The sequence below is a fragment of the Salvia miltiorrhiza genome, chromosome 6 (assembly GCF_028751815.1).
Source record: "Salvia miltiorrhiza cultivar Shanhuang (shh) chromosome 6, IMPLAD_Smil_shh, whole genome shotgun sequence".
NCBI lineage: Eukaryota > Viridiplantae > Streptophyta > Magnoliopsida > Lamiales > Lamiaceae > Salvia > Salvia miltiorrhiza.
Genome location: NC_080392.1, coordinates 13,090,109 through 13,105,154, shown reverse-complemented (window position 1 = coordinate 13,105,154; position 15,046 = coordinate 13,090,109). Strand labels below are relative to the sequence as shown.

The 15,046-nt window shown below is 39.0% G+C and overlaps 1 protein-coding gene and 1 long non-coding RNA gene across 2 annotated transcripts; one reads left to right on the top strand and one right to left on the bottom strand.

Moving 5' to 3' along the window:
- The first annotated feature begins 673 nt into the window (after positions 1–673).
- LOC130988830 (uncharacterized) lies at positions 674–4,528 on the top strand. The gene is made up of 3 exons (XR_009090211.1): positions 674–2,231; positions 3,641–3,724; positions 4,326–4,528. It is a non-coding gene; the product is annotated as an uncharacterized LOC130988830 (long non-coding RNA).
- A 6,147-nt stretch (positions 4,529–10,675) lies between these two features.
- Positions 10,676–14,108, bottom strand: LOC130990515 (receptor-like protein EIX1). The gene is made up of 3 exons (XM_057914743.1): positions 13,912–14,108; positions 11,140–13,855; positions 10,676–10,684 (listed from the first exon to the last, which is right to left on the bottom strand). The coding sequence occupies exons 1-3, from the start codon at positions 14,106–14,108 to the stop codon at positions 10,676–10,678; spliced, it is 2,922 nt and encodes a 973-aa protein (XP_057770726.1).
- Positions 14,109–15,046: the final 938 nt, after the last annotated feature.

Sequence of the window (15,046 nt, the reverse complement as noted above, 5' to 3'; positions counted from 1 at the left end):
GATAAAGGGGATGGGTTGAACCCGTAAAGGATTATGATTTTGGTATTAACCATCACATGGACAAGACCAATGTAGTAGATGATACAGTGAGCCGGAAGGCCTCGTCTAAGATATGATAAGATGATGATAGAAGTGATTAAACCACCCAGCTTGAGGAAAATTGTGGTAGGAGCACGAAGGAAGGATGAGAAGTTAAGAGTAAGAATAAGGATAAGAAATTTCAAGAATTACCACGAGGAATCAAATAATGCTATCTTCTTTGAAGGGAAGATATGCATCTCCATGACAATGAACTTAAGAATAAGATAAAGCCACGGCACCCTTATACTATCACCAGGAAGTACTAAGATGTATTAAGATCTAGAAAAAAAAAAAAAATTCTAGTTAGAAGGAATAAAACAAGATGTAACCTCATTTGTTGAAATATGTCTTGCGTGCTAGCAAGTGAAGGTTTTACAACATATCATATTGTTACTTTGAGTCTTCGAGCTCATAAAGTCAAGCTTAATGTCGTGTTTGGGACAAACCGAGCCCTTAACGAACCAATGAATTTCGTTGTCGAGATGGATTTTTCGAATCCATCAGACTTAAGCAAAGGTTGTCACGAAAGGGGGCAGTGAATGCCCACATGACTCGAGATTCCATCGATGAATGAATAAAAGTTTATAACGGCATTTTAAGCTAACTGCTTACATGCTCGAAATGGTGGGTCTCCTTACAAACTGTTTAAGTTGCTTTAGGAATACTTTAGAGATATTAGTCGTTATAGTTCCGCTTAAATGACATAGAAATTACTAATAAGGTATGTTAAGGACGACTGAGCTAAACCGGGGTGAAAGCTGAGAACATGTTTTTGCCACTCATTGTGAGAGATATAATACCAGTTATCAATCGACTATCGATAGGTTGGCAAATGAGGCGTTACACGTGAGAAAATATAGATCACCACTTTGTTGGGATGAAATGACTAGATGATTGAAATCATCCGTCAAAATTTGATAGTGAATAAAATAGGGGCCATGATTGACAGAGTCATATGTTGACAAATGACAAATTGACCTATGATGTGAAAGTGGAGAGATAATTTCCATAAAAGTTTCTCCATCAAGAGAAATCATTGGACTCAATGTGAAGGGTAAACCTAAACCCCGTTTTATAGGCTCATACGAGATTGTAGAAAGGATAGGCCCAATAACTTACTGTTTGGCGTTAGCGCTAAGCTTTGAGAATGTGCGTAATGTATCCCATGTGTCGCAATTAGAGAAAAATGTTTACGATTCAAAACATATGATCCATAAGAACAACATTGTTATTAGTCAATATTTGAGTCACGAAGGAAGATCCAAATCTATCTTAGATCGGGAAGTTCAGGTACTAAGGACTAAGTCGATACCGATAGTAAGGGACCTATGAATATATCATGGTCAAGAATAGACTACGGTCTAACAAGAAAGTGAAGTACTCAGAGTTGTTTTCTGCGGTACAAATTTCGGGACGAAATTTCTTTTAAGGGGGATAGTATGTAATGACCCGACTTTTTATTAAGGATTATATACTTTTAAATTACTGATTTAAGGATTGATTATGGTAATTAGGGATCAGCATCCATTAATAAAATACGAACTTATATGAATTTGATAATTTATATATGTGATGATTTATTTTTTTATTTTCAATAGATGATGCACTCAAAATATATTTTGAGTCCATTAATTTATTGTGGAGAATTTAACACTGAAGTGTTAAATATGAATCTTTTATCGATTGTTTACTTAAGCCCATGAGTAATTTAATTTATGTTAGAGGCAAGCTCAAGTGAATTTTATGCTTCAATGAGAATTAGGCTTATATATCTTAATGTGTTTATATGAGATTAAGCACATATGGTTCTCATTCATCCACATCCCTCTCATTCTTCTATTAAACCAATCACCAATACGTTCACAATTTTCTTCACCTACTACTTCACAATTTTCTTCACCAATACGTTCACAATTTTCTTCACCTACTACTTCACAATTTTCTTCACCTCTGAAGTCAATCTCCAAATAGAATTTTGCTTCTTTAAAACCTATTCCACTATCTCAACTCACCCATTCCCACCTCTGCAGCAAGTTTTATAAAGTAATAGAGTGAAGATTATTCATCTCATTCAATTCTTCTTCACAATTGGCTTCTAATCTATGCCATATATAAAATCTGCAGAGACTAATACCATACACCTATTCAAGGTATTCCCTTTTTATTCAATATCAGAGAACCACCAAGTGAATGATCCAAAAGAAAAGTTTACACGTATTAACATATGAACTGTAATTCCATAGAGTTTTATTTGCAAGAAAAGATATTTAGATCCCCTGCGTGTCGCCGGGCTGTTTCTTCGCCGACCGGCCACTAGGCTCTGAACCGAGAACGTGTACTCGTTCCTCCATCTTCAGGCTACCAAATCCAACAATCGAAAGGCCGAAGCCTTCTCTGTTTTTCCCTGACCAAAGACCGCAATATCCTTCGGCGGCCAACGTCGAATTCCCGACTTAGCCACCGGCCAACTTACGGCTTTCGTTTCTCACTATCCTTACGACGAAAAAGGATCGAGAAACCACCGTTGTGTAGCCTGATCTACCTCGCACGAGGTAGACTAAGTCGTAGACCTTCGCGGCTAAACACCATAGCGGAACGACGACCAGAAAACCCCCGACGAACAACTTCCATTAGTGCTCACTTGGACAAGGGTAAGTTGACGCCCTTATTTCGATGCATTCCCGTTTCTATTATATTATGGGAAATTTCTGGGGTATAGATGGGAGTGTGGTGAATATTTGTACAAAGTTTCATGTTATTTGAACTTCGTTTACTACCCTTTTAAAATTTGAGAAGTCTACTGCCCGTATCTGTTGAAACTGTCGTGAGGCAGATGATTAAGTTAACTATTTCAGTAACCATATGTTGATATTTAGCTCTCAAATTTTTATGGTATACATTTATATGCGTTATCTATCTGCATATAAAATTTGGGGTCATTCCGGAAACGTTTGCTATTTTTCAAAGATCTGGACTTTCAGTTGACAGAAACTGCCGAATCTGGTAGGCGATGGGAAAATCGCTATATCTCTTAAACTACTTGGAGTTTTTCAACACACTTTTTTTTCAATTAAACTAGACTCAAAGAGGTTTCTATTGAAATAAAATTCGACTCCATACGAGTTCGGAGTAAAAGCAGTTTATTAGTTGAAGTTGAATCTATACAGTTTTGTTGAGATGGAAATGATTCAAAATAATTCCTATTAAGGATTTTAAAGTTTTATTGTTGATAAAATATCACTTTTAGTTTATAAATGAGCTATTGATGTGTATGTATATATATTGGAGATTGGCATTATTAAATGGGGAAAAGGAAAACGTTTTATGTTTATAGAATTATTCTTTATTTATAATAGATAAATAAATGAATAAAATGGAATTTCCTACATCCTCAAAGGTACATGAAGTATTTTGATAAAGGAAGAACGATTGTATATGAGTTAGATATAGTCGTTTAAGGAAATATGGGTAGTTAGAGAAATGAGTGAATAGTGATTCACTGCATTTGTTGTTATCTTTTCTATTATTCACTCGAACACATGTTTTCGTGTTATCAAAGGTTCAAATAAACAAAAGCGTCTGAGTAACCTATCGCGCTAAGGAAAGAGAATCGTTGTCTTAAGTAGCAAAACACTGCAATCAGGTGGGCATTACTTTTACTATACGTATATAGAGATCCCCTGCGTGTCGTAGGCCTCTTATACGAATGAATGCATGAGATGATTTAACTGTTAATTTCAGTTTTATATATCTATCAAACGAGTTTAATGCTACCTTTGAACAAGTTATTTCGTTACAAATCTTTGAACTGGAAAATATTACAACTGTTGTCTTGCCATAAAATGTTTAAATTTTAGTATGATATCTATCTGCTTTGGCTTTGCCAATGATGCAATCGAATTCGGGTCCTGAGCAGTTGATAGCTATCCTGCCAGGGCTAGTGTACACCAGTGACCGTGAGTCATCTAGCGGGTTGGCCGGTCAAGTGACCGTGAGAGGTGGCCACCTCTCCGGCACACAGTTCCAGATATGATAGATTACAAGAGAACTTAGTCTGCAGACGAACTTTAAGAATCACAAATGAACTTAGTAAGCTTGGGCCTTTTTAGCGAAAAACTCCCTTGCTGTACTGTTTATGATGGCATGACAATTTACAGTTTTGAAGCATGTATTTTTATACCTAGGCATACGTGCCCACTGAGTGCTTTTGTACTCAGCCCTGCATATGTTTTCTAAATGTGCAGGTTGAGCTGATGTGATGATGGTGCTGCAATGAGCGGAGTCTCCAGGGTTGTTAATAAATAGTTAACCTGTCTAGAATATGTCTTCATACATATGTCTAGCTACTTTCCGCTGCAAGATGTTGTTGATGTTATAGTATGTTATGTCATACTTTGAGTCTTAAGAGAATGGTTTCATATGATGTATAACTTGATTAATGATATTAATTAAGTTTTATGTTGTCTTTCATAGACTGTTCAAAAGAGTATTAATGAGTAAATACGATGGTTTTTCTTAAGTTAAGTAAGATTTACGGTTTCAAATGATGCCCCTTTTCTTCCCCTTCTTCTTTAACCCCATCCCTAGTCGTAGATCACTCGGCTTAACTATCCTTAGTTAGGGCGGGCTGTGACAAAATATTGGCAAGAGAAGATACTATTCTACCTCACAACCGTGGGGTTTGCCGGATTCTTAATGGAGGATAAACCTCCAACCCCGAGTGAAGGGGAAGGGGAGACAAGCCAAGAAATTCGTGCCGGATATTTGAACTGGTGTCGCGGCGACTACTTGTGCCGTAACACCGTTCTCATGTCTCTGGACGAACGGCTCTACCGTGTTTTCAAGGTTCATGAAACCGCGAAACAATTGTGGGAGGCCCTTGATCTAAAGTATCAAGTGGACAAGGCAAATACTACCAAGTATATTGTCGCCAAATGGTTGGAATATAAAATGGTCGACTCCCGGCCATTGATGGACCAAGTGGAAGAGTTCCAAAATCTTTCACATGAGGTTCAAGCCGAAGGGATGCCCTTGGCGGATGCATTGCTCGTTGCAATCATCATAGAGAAATTACCTCCTAGTTGGAGGAAATTTCAAAACCTTTTGAAGCATGAGCGCTCGGAGATGTCCGTGCCGATATTAATATCCAAGCTTCAAATGGAGGATCACGTGAGAAGTCGTGATCAAAAGGGAAAAACTCCAATGGAGGCAAAGGCCAATCTCACCGAGAAAGGCGGTCCCTCCAACAAACGTGGTCGCCCTAACCCTAATAATAAGGGTAAAGGGAAGCAAGGCGGACATCAACCATCAAAGTTTGATGGTGTGTGTTTTAATTGTGACAAACAAGGTCACATGGCTAAGGATTGCCGCAAGCCAAAGCGGAAGAAGGCAAAGAGCAACGTGAACAACGTCGAGAAGGACTTCGACGATTGGAACCACGATGACTTTGCTGCTATGATCTCCGAGGTGAATCATGTGGACAACCCGAACGCTTGGTTCGTGGACACCGGCGCTACCGTCCATATATGCATAAATCGTGAGTTGTTCCACAACTACAAAGAAGTGGAAAACAAAACGATAATGGAGGCTAGCGAACGGACATCCCAAGTCCTTGGCATGGGAGATGTGATTCTTCAACTCACGTCGGGCGTGGAGATCACATTAAAAGACGTATTACATGTTCCAACTGTCCGAAAGAATTTAATTTCGGGCTTTAGGCTTACGAATAAGGATTTTGAATTGTTTTTCAAATCTGACTATGTTGTAATACGCAAGTGGGGAAAGTTCCTAGGGAAAGGCTATGCCTCCGAAGGACTTTTCAAACTTGGTGTAAGAGCTTGTAAGCCTGCCAAGGCTAAAATCAATAAAGATGCATCAACCTCTTCTGCTTACTTGATTGAGTGTTCAGATTTATGGCATTGTAGACTTGGACATGTTAATCTAAATGCTATAAAGAGATTAGTAAAAATGAATTTACTAAAAGTTGATGAATACAACTCACAAGTAAAATGTGAAGTTTGTGTTGAAGCCAAAATGGCTAAGTTACCGTTTAAATCGGTAGAAAGGAGCACTCAACCATTGGAACTTATTCACACCGATGTTTGTGATTTAAAGTTCGTGCAAACTAGAGGTGGCAAGAAGTACTTTATCACCTTTATAGACGATTGCACAAAGTATTGTTACCTTTACTTATTGAAAAGTAAAGATGAGGCTATTGAAGCTTTTAGAAACTTCAAAAATGAAGCCGAGAATCAACTTGGATGTCGAATTAAGATGGTTCAAAGTGATAGAGGTGGAGAATATGTAGCTCCGTTTGCTGAATTATGCAATGAAAGTGGTATAATCCATCAAACGACGGCTCCTTATTCACCACAATCTAACGGCGTTGCTGAACGCAAGAATCGAACTCTTAAGGAGATGATGAATGCCTTGTTGATTAGTTCAGGATTACCCCAGAACATGTGGGGGGAAGCTGTCTTGACGGCCAACTATATCTTGAACAAGATTCCACTCAAAGGGAAAGATGTAACTCCCTATGAGCTATGGAAAGGAAGGAAACCTTCGTATAAATACCTCAAAGTGTGGGGGTGTTTAGCCAAGGTAGAAGTGCCTTTACCAAAGCAAGTTACAATAGGACCTAAAACGGTGGATTGTATCTTCATTGGTCATGCACTTAATAGCAGTGCCTATCGTTTTATAGTGCACAGATCGGAGATACCTGATATACATGTTGGGACAACGATAGAATCAAGGAATGCTATATTCTTTGAAAATATCTATCCTAACAAGGAAAAAGGTACATCGAACTCTAATGATGGAGTTGATGGTGATGCTACAGGTTCTAAACCTATGGAAGTAGCTAGTAATTCTACTCAAGTAGATGATGCCACGGGTTCTAATCATGTACCACCTAATAGGAAAAGACCAAGGTCTAAACCTATGGATGTCGAACCGAGACGTGGGGAACGAGTTAGAAAAGCTAATGTCTATGGACCGGATTATGTTGTCTTGATGCTAGATGGCGAACCGGTGACGATTAAAGAAGCTATGTCTGGCTCAGATGCAGCTCTCTGGAAAGAAGCCATCGATATTGAGATTGATTCCATTATGCAGAATCATACTTGGGTGTTAGTGGATCTACCACCTGGAAGTAAAGCTTTAGGATGCAAATGGATCCTAAAGAAGAAGTACAAATCTGATGGTACTATAGATAAGTACAAAGCCCGACTTGTCGTTCAAGGTTTCAGACAGAAAGAAGGGTACGATTTCTTCGATACCTATTCACCTGTGACCAGACTAACATCTATTCGGATGCTTCTCGCTATTGCTGCCTTGCACAATCTCGAGATTCACCAAATGGATGTGAAAACTGCGTTCTTGTATGGCGAGTTGGAAGATGAAATATATATGAAGCAACCTGAAGGGTTTGTAGTACCTGGGCAAGAGCACAAAGTATGCAAACTTCAAAGGTCTTTATATGGGTTGAAGCAAGCACCGCTTCAATGGCATTTAAAATTTGACAGTGTAATGTTGTCAAATGGATTCAGAATCAATGAGTGCGATAAATGTGTCTACATTAAGAATTCTAATAACGGATATGTTATTGTTTGTCTTTATGTAGATGACATGCTCATCATGGGAAGTAATTCCCGAGTGATTCAAGAAACCAAAGGCATGCTAAGTAAAAATTTTAGCATGAAAGATATGGGCTTAGCTGATGTTATCCTTGGAATTAAAATTCTAAGAAGACCTGATGGTATTACTATAACACAATCTCACTACGTTGAGAAAGTGTTAAAGAAATTCAACGCTTTTGACAAGCCAATAGCTAAGACACCATGGGAACCTAGTGTGCATTTGAGTGTACACAAGGGAGAACCTGTTGACGCGATAGAATATGCGAAGATTATTGGGAGCTTGTTGTATCTAACAAATTGCACTCGTCCCGATATAGCATGCTCGGTCAACAAGTTGAGCAGCTTTACAGCTAACCCTAGTAATGAACATTGGAAAGCTCTTGAAAGGGTTTTGAGATATTTGAAATATACTCAAAACTATGCGATTCATTATACTAGGGAGCCCTCTGTACTTGAAGGGTACTGTGATGCAAATTGGATATCTGATGCCAAAGACTCGTTTTCAACGAGCGGTTATGTATTCACTGTGGGGGGTGGTGCTGTGTCTTGGAAATCCAAGAAGCAAACATGTATTGCTAGATCGACCATGGAATCAGAATTCATAGCTTTGGATAAAGCTGGTGAAGAAGCCGAGTGGCTTAAAAATTTCCTCGAGGATATTCCATGTTGGTCGAAACCTGTGTCGTCCGTGATAATTCATTGTGATAGTCAAGCTGCTATCGGACGAGCACAAAATCATTTGTATAACGGTAAGTCGAGACATATTCGTCGACGTCATAATACCGTGAGACATCTGATCACTAGTGGAGTTATCACAATTGATTATATAAGATCAATTGATAACATAGCGGATCCTTTGACAAAAAGTATCCATCGAGATCAGATGTATAAACTGTTAGGGGGAATGGGTTTGAAGTCCACAAATTAAGGATAATCATAGTGGCAACCCAACCATGATGACTGGAGGATCCCAAGAACTTGGTTCAATGGGACAACTAAGCTATGAAAATCCGTGTGTTGAACACTCGAATTGCCTATTCCTTGTAGAACAGTGAGTGTTCGGAAACCTGCACGTGGTGAGGTTAAGTCTTTGACTTTTAATGACTCTAGAACTCCTCGAAGAGGACAAGTATAGCAGGATACTTGAGTTAAGAGTCACCTATGTAAGTGTGAAGTGGGGCCGCTTCGATTGAAACACTTATGAATCCAAAGAGGTGTTCCAAGGCCTGTAATGGACACAAACGTGAGAACGAATAAGGATTGAAGCAATATTGTGTCAATATTGTTGACTAAGTATACACCGAGGAGGACTAGTTCAAGGAACACAATCCACTAGGCCGCCGGTATACTCGATAATATTGACTATGGCAGGTTCAAAGCCACAAGCTACCTTTCCAAATGCAATGTTGTATCTTAAGAGGACTGAGCTAAGTGTTTGCATACTTTCGCATACTGATTTCTCACTCATGTGGGGGATTGTTGGAAATATAGTTTTGGAAATATGGTTTTAAAGCCATATCTGGAAAATATTATTTAATTAAATATTTATTATTTAATTAAAATAATGATTGGATGTTAATCTACATCTCGAGTAGATCAACGTGATATACTTGAAGTCTCAAAACCGATTTCCGATGAGTGAGATATTGTATATCAAAGTTTGGATGTTGAAGAGGGAAAATAACATTTATGCTATGTTATCCCACATTGGAAAACATAGAGATGTTTTTCATGTATAAGAATAGCAAAGCACATGGAGTTGATAAATTGACTTGTGGGCTTGCTAGTGGGCTTGATCTAAGTACTAGCCTCGCGCCGCCGCCGACGATCGATCGGACGGACGGACGACGACGTCGCCGCCGGACGGGCGGGTCGGGTACGGGCCGCGGCCAAGGACTTGGATCTTGGCAATTGGTGCTTTGGGGTGGTGTTTGGGGCCCAAACTATTTTTTGGACCAACTCCATTGGGCTTTTAATTTTTGGCCCAACAGAATTATTTTCTTGGCCCAACAGAATTAATTCCCAAGCCCAGCCCACTTCAGCAGCAGCCCAGCCCACTTCAGCAGCAGCAGAACAAGTCACAGCAGCAGCAGAAGCACGCCAGTACGACTTCTGCATGGCAACTTCATTTTTGCAGCTTATTTTCTTCAATGGCTGCTGCCACCGGCCACATCTTCAACCTTCCAGCCGTAGGAGTGGAATTCAATGTATTGAATTCATACTTACCACATGTCTATAAATAGGCTTGTGGAGAGCATGCAGAAAGAACACACAGATACACCAAGAAATACTGCATTCTGCCAATCCTACACACACACCCTCTGCAAACACTTCTGCTCAGTTCTTCATCCTATTAAGTTCGCCGGAGCTCGCCGGATTGTGGTGCTACATCCGACGAGACGTAGTCGTTTTACCTTTGGGGAAGATACGCCAAACCGAAGAGCACTACCGGGGCGATAATCTTCTTGCGGGAAGAGATTCATCTCGACTCGACTTTGTTTATACGTATAATTTATTTATACAGTGTATTTCAGTTGTATCGAATTATTTGAGTTGTAATTTCTCAAATTATTTACTTTGTAATATTTCAATTATTTTGAGTTGTAATATCTCAAAATATTTATTTTGTAATATCTCGATCGTGTACCCGGTTCTAACATAATAATCAAGATCTTATACATGTTTAACCATTCATTCCCACTAAGATCATACTATTTTTCAATCATATTTTTCCATGCATGTGATCTCAAACTCTTCTTCAGAATCACACTCACTCATTCCACAACTGTTCTAACATTCCATCACAATCTAGATCCCCCAAATGTGAAGAGCCATTTTGGTTAATATGCCACTGATATAGACAATGATAAGCTTCTTGGCACACCGATTCTATCGCATTCGTAATTGTTTGACATGCATCACTAAAAATTGTTCCCACTTGTTTTCCATTCACACAATCAAGAAACCTACTCAACAACCATTCATATCAAGACTCTGTTTCATCAACCAAACATAACATTCTGCTTGTGCTGATTTATCTCTCAACAAAAGCTTCACAAACTAAATTGCACTTTTTTGTTCTATGCACAATGTCAATTGAAATAACATCCCCAGAGTACTCCTAATCAACCAAACATCTGTCATCTCTAATTGTGCGTTTACTTTGATGGATAAATTTATCATGAGAAAACGAGGGATAACAAAAAATTATGCATTTAAATGTCTCATTTTTTTCCCGCATTTTACACAAAACAGAAGTTCGCCATTTTTCCTTCCTAAATACGAAACACAATCTAAAATACTATAATAATGAAAAACAATGCCGAGTCATACCCGGGCTTGGCTCCATCTTTGGTCAGGTAAGATGGGAGCTGAATATTGTTGCGAGTGTCATCCATTTAATAATCACATACACACATACCTCATTCCACATCCATTCCATCAACCCAAAATATGCATCTCTCCACCTCTTCTTCAACACTAATGCAATGCAAACCATTGAAAATCCCACTGAATATCCCAACCATAAAAACACATAAAACCACTCAATCTCATCATCAGCTTCCTCACTCATCTCCTCTCCATCGCTGCAATTGATTGTCAACGGCGGCCCGCAAAGATGGTTGCCAGTGAAGCTCGTAGCGTTGAACCTCTGGAGTTGGGGGCCTTGCGGAATTCTTCCTGTCAAGTTATTGTACGACAAATCTAGATAACCCAACCCATACACTATTGCAAGGCTGTTGGGAATTCTACCCGACAAAGAGTTTTTTGATAGATCAAGTGATTCCAACTGCTTTATTTCTCCAATATTCGCAGGGATCAAACCTCTCAACTCATTACTCGACAGATTAAGAGATTTCAACTCTAGCAAACATGTCACCTCATTTGGGATGTCTCCACACAAAGTGTTGTTTGAAAGGTCAATAGTAGTGAGCAAAGGAAGAATGGTGTCATACTGCAGTTTACTTCTCTTTATTACTATCAATGCACTCTCTATGAAGCCTCCCACATAGATAGAGAAAGAATAGATTGATTTTGCACCACCATACAATTTGTATAGATCAGGCAAACTCCTCTTCACAACCATTGCAGTAAAATTGTGTACACACCGCGGCATCACACCCGAGAGTTTATTGTTTGAGAGATCCAATATCTGGAGAGAGTTGAGCTTGCAAATCTCTGAAGATATCTCACCACTCAAATTGTTTGAGCGCAATATGAGAATCCTTAGCTCTACTAGGCTTCTTCCTATCCACGTCGGTATATTTCCACCAAAATTGTTATCTGCAAGCCCCATCTTCAGCAGCTTCTTGCAGTTGTGCATTGAAAATGGTATGCGGCCAGAAAATGTATTGTTGTGGAGATTCAAAGATAACAGATTTGCAAGAAACCCCATAGAAGTTGGGATGCTTCCAAACATTTGATTATTTCCTATGTTGAGATATTTCAAAGAAGGCCATTTCCTCCAACAATCTGGCAATTCCCCACTTAATAGATTGTCTCCCAAATGAAGGATCTCCAACGAGTATGTTTCGTATGTCTCATCACATAGAAAGTGAGCTATGTCTCCAGAGATTGAGTTATTGGATAAATCCAGCTCTCTCAATCTGTCTCCAATTCGAGGCAACGGGCCTTCGAATTGGTTACAACTCAAGTATACATATTGATCTTTGTTAGAGCCACGGATATCCGGAATGTTTCCATGGAGATGATTGTGGGACAGATTCAAAAACTGAATCTCCCAAAACCAGCTAGGAACATTAGCTGAGAATATTCCAGTACTAGATAAATCAAGATAATCTGAAAGACTCTTCTGCCTCTCAATCCATGAAGGAATCTGGGAGGCTGCACCTAAGCTCCAAGACCCTAATCTAAGTTGCTTAAGTTGGAAAGGGGGGAGCCAATGCTGATCTAATCTCAAACTCAACTTATTTTCAGAAGCAGTTAAAATCACTAGTTTTGTAAGATTTGCAAAGAGACTTTCCCTCACTACCCCTTCCAACTTGTTGCCACCAATGTGAAGTCTTTCAAGATTGCGAAGTTGGCCCAAACTATCGGGAAGATCTCCGGTGAATTCATTACGGGAAAGTCCCAAAACTTGCAAAGATGATGACAACTTCCCCAAGCTTCTTGGAATCGTACCAGAAAAAGAATTCTTGTTAAGAAAAAGACGTTCAAGACTCTTGAATTCTCCTAGTTGATCTATCAATGTACCGGAAAGCTGATTAAACTGTAAATTTAGTTCTTCCAAAGCTTCCAAGAAGCATTCTGACATATTTCCAAATGAATCCGACAAATTTCCCTGAAATCTATTGAAGGACAAGGACAATGTTCGAATTTTGCACAAGTTAGTAAACTGTTTTGGTATGGTGCCATGTATGAAATTGAAATCCAAGTAGACGAATTCCAATTCCGTAGAAGAATACAGCCAACTAGGAACTGTGGAATTTAATAAATTCGAAGAGATATCAATATACTTGAGTTTGGTGGCATTGCTACTAGTTGGAATCGGCCCTACAAACGAGTTGTTCCTTAGATCAAGATTAAGAAGATTGTTGAGCCTCAAAATCCATGTTGGGACCTCCAATGAGTGGAAGTTGTTAGAAGAGAGGTCGAGGAGAGTTAGGGAAGTGATATTGAGATCATAAGCTAGAGGAGATATGTAATCAAGGCTGCAATTTTGAAGACTAAGGTGTAGCAAAGAAGGGAGTGTGTTGATCACCTGCAACCAATTGTTTGCTTTGCTGAGGTTCACGAAGTTCATGTTGAGATGCTCCATATTTGAAAGCCGCGGCAGCCATTCAAGGCTATCAACATGTAGCAGGTTTGGATTGTTCACAGCTGCTGCATATTCCATCTGTGGATAGCCAGCTAGATGTATGCTGTGGTAGTGCTTGAGATGATCAGCAGATACGATGTTTGGAAAGCCAGCCAGATCCAAACTGCGTAGACGTGAAAGATTCCCGATGTTATGGGGAATCTTCCCATAAAATCCAGCAAAAGAGAGATTCAAACGCTGGAGGTTTGTGAAGGATCCAATGAAGGAAGGGATAGTTTGTTGGAAGTTGTTGAGGCTCAAGTCGAGATGAGTCAAGTGCGTGAGATTGAGCAGAGATGGATTGATTGGGCCTCTCAAACTCAAACCAGGAAGATAGAGTTGATGAACGTGGCCGGTTGAATTGTTGCAGATTACGCCCTTCCATTTGCAGCAATATTGATTTCACCGTCGTCGTTCCATGAAGAGAGTTGATGGTAGGGATCTTGCAAAGAATGCTTGAAGCTTAGAAGTGAGTGTTGTTGATTAAGTGGACAGAATATGGCGTTGCTCAATCTGAGACAAGTGAGGACGAAAACAAGGACGAATGGCAGTGTTGGATTTGAGGCACTCATTGTTTGCAAATGTGTAGGGAGTGTGTCTGCGTTAATATATATAGATGATAGCTAATAATAAGTTTAAAATAATGAAAACTAATACTCCCTCCGTCCCACTCCAATAGGCCCGTTTTTCATTTTAGGTTGTCTCATTCCAATAGGCTCAGTCTTAATATGGAAATGTTTAGAGCTTTATTAATTAACAATAAGGAAGTACTATTTAGTCTTTTCGTAAGGGAGTACTCTTAAAAGGTTAATTTTTGGTGGACCACACACCATTTAACTACCAAAAAGTGAGTTTCTTAATCTTCGTGCCGAAAAGAAATGAGCCTATTGACCTGGAACGGAGGGAGTAATATATTTTGTCTGTTTTGATATTTAAATGTGAATATTATGTAACTAAATTGAGTGTCCAAATCTCTTCCACAAAATCTCATGTACACTCAGGTGTACGGTACACCCGGAATTTAGTTTCATTTCGATATAGTGATAGTGTTATTTAATGTTAGTGTCATTTCAATATAATGATAGTGTCATTTCGAAATAGTGTTATTTATATAACATGATAGTGTCATTTGTAAAAAACAAAATAGTGTTAGTGTCATTTCAAGATAGTGTTAGTGTTAGTGTTAGTGTTAGTGTCATTTACACCCGGATGTACAGGAGACCACCTCAATCTCTTCGGCTGATACTTCCACGATTTCACCGTTGCTCACTGATAAGTTGTTGGTGCCCCACCTTCCACCCTCTGCAATAACTCAATTATCGCAAATTCTCATGTGCGGTCAACCGCATACCATGCTGTGGGTTTGAAATATTACATTTCTTCACAATAATGTTTACTTTTATTCATAAGAATTTTTACTTTTAGTTATTTTCACTCGTTAATACTTTTATTCTTAACTATTTGGTCAAGTAATTATTATCGTAACAAAAAGTAATTATTTTTATAATGA

Coding starts and splice junctions, on each gene's coding strand:
- LOC130990515 (XM_057914743.1), bottom strand. CDS start 14,108: ATGAGTGCCTCAAATCCAACACTGCCATTCGTCCTTGTTTTCGTCCTC. Junction 13,856..13,911: donor ATTGCTGCAAATGGAAGGGC/GTAATCTGCAAC, acceptor TCCTGGTTTGAG/TTTGAGAGGCCCAATCAATC.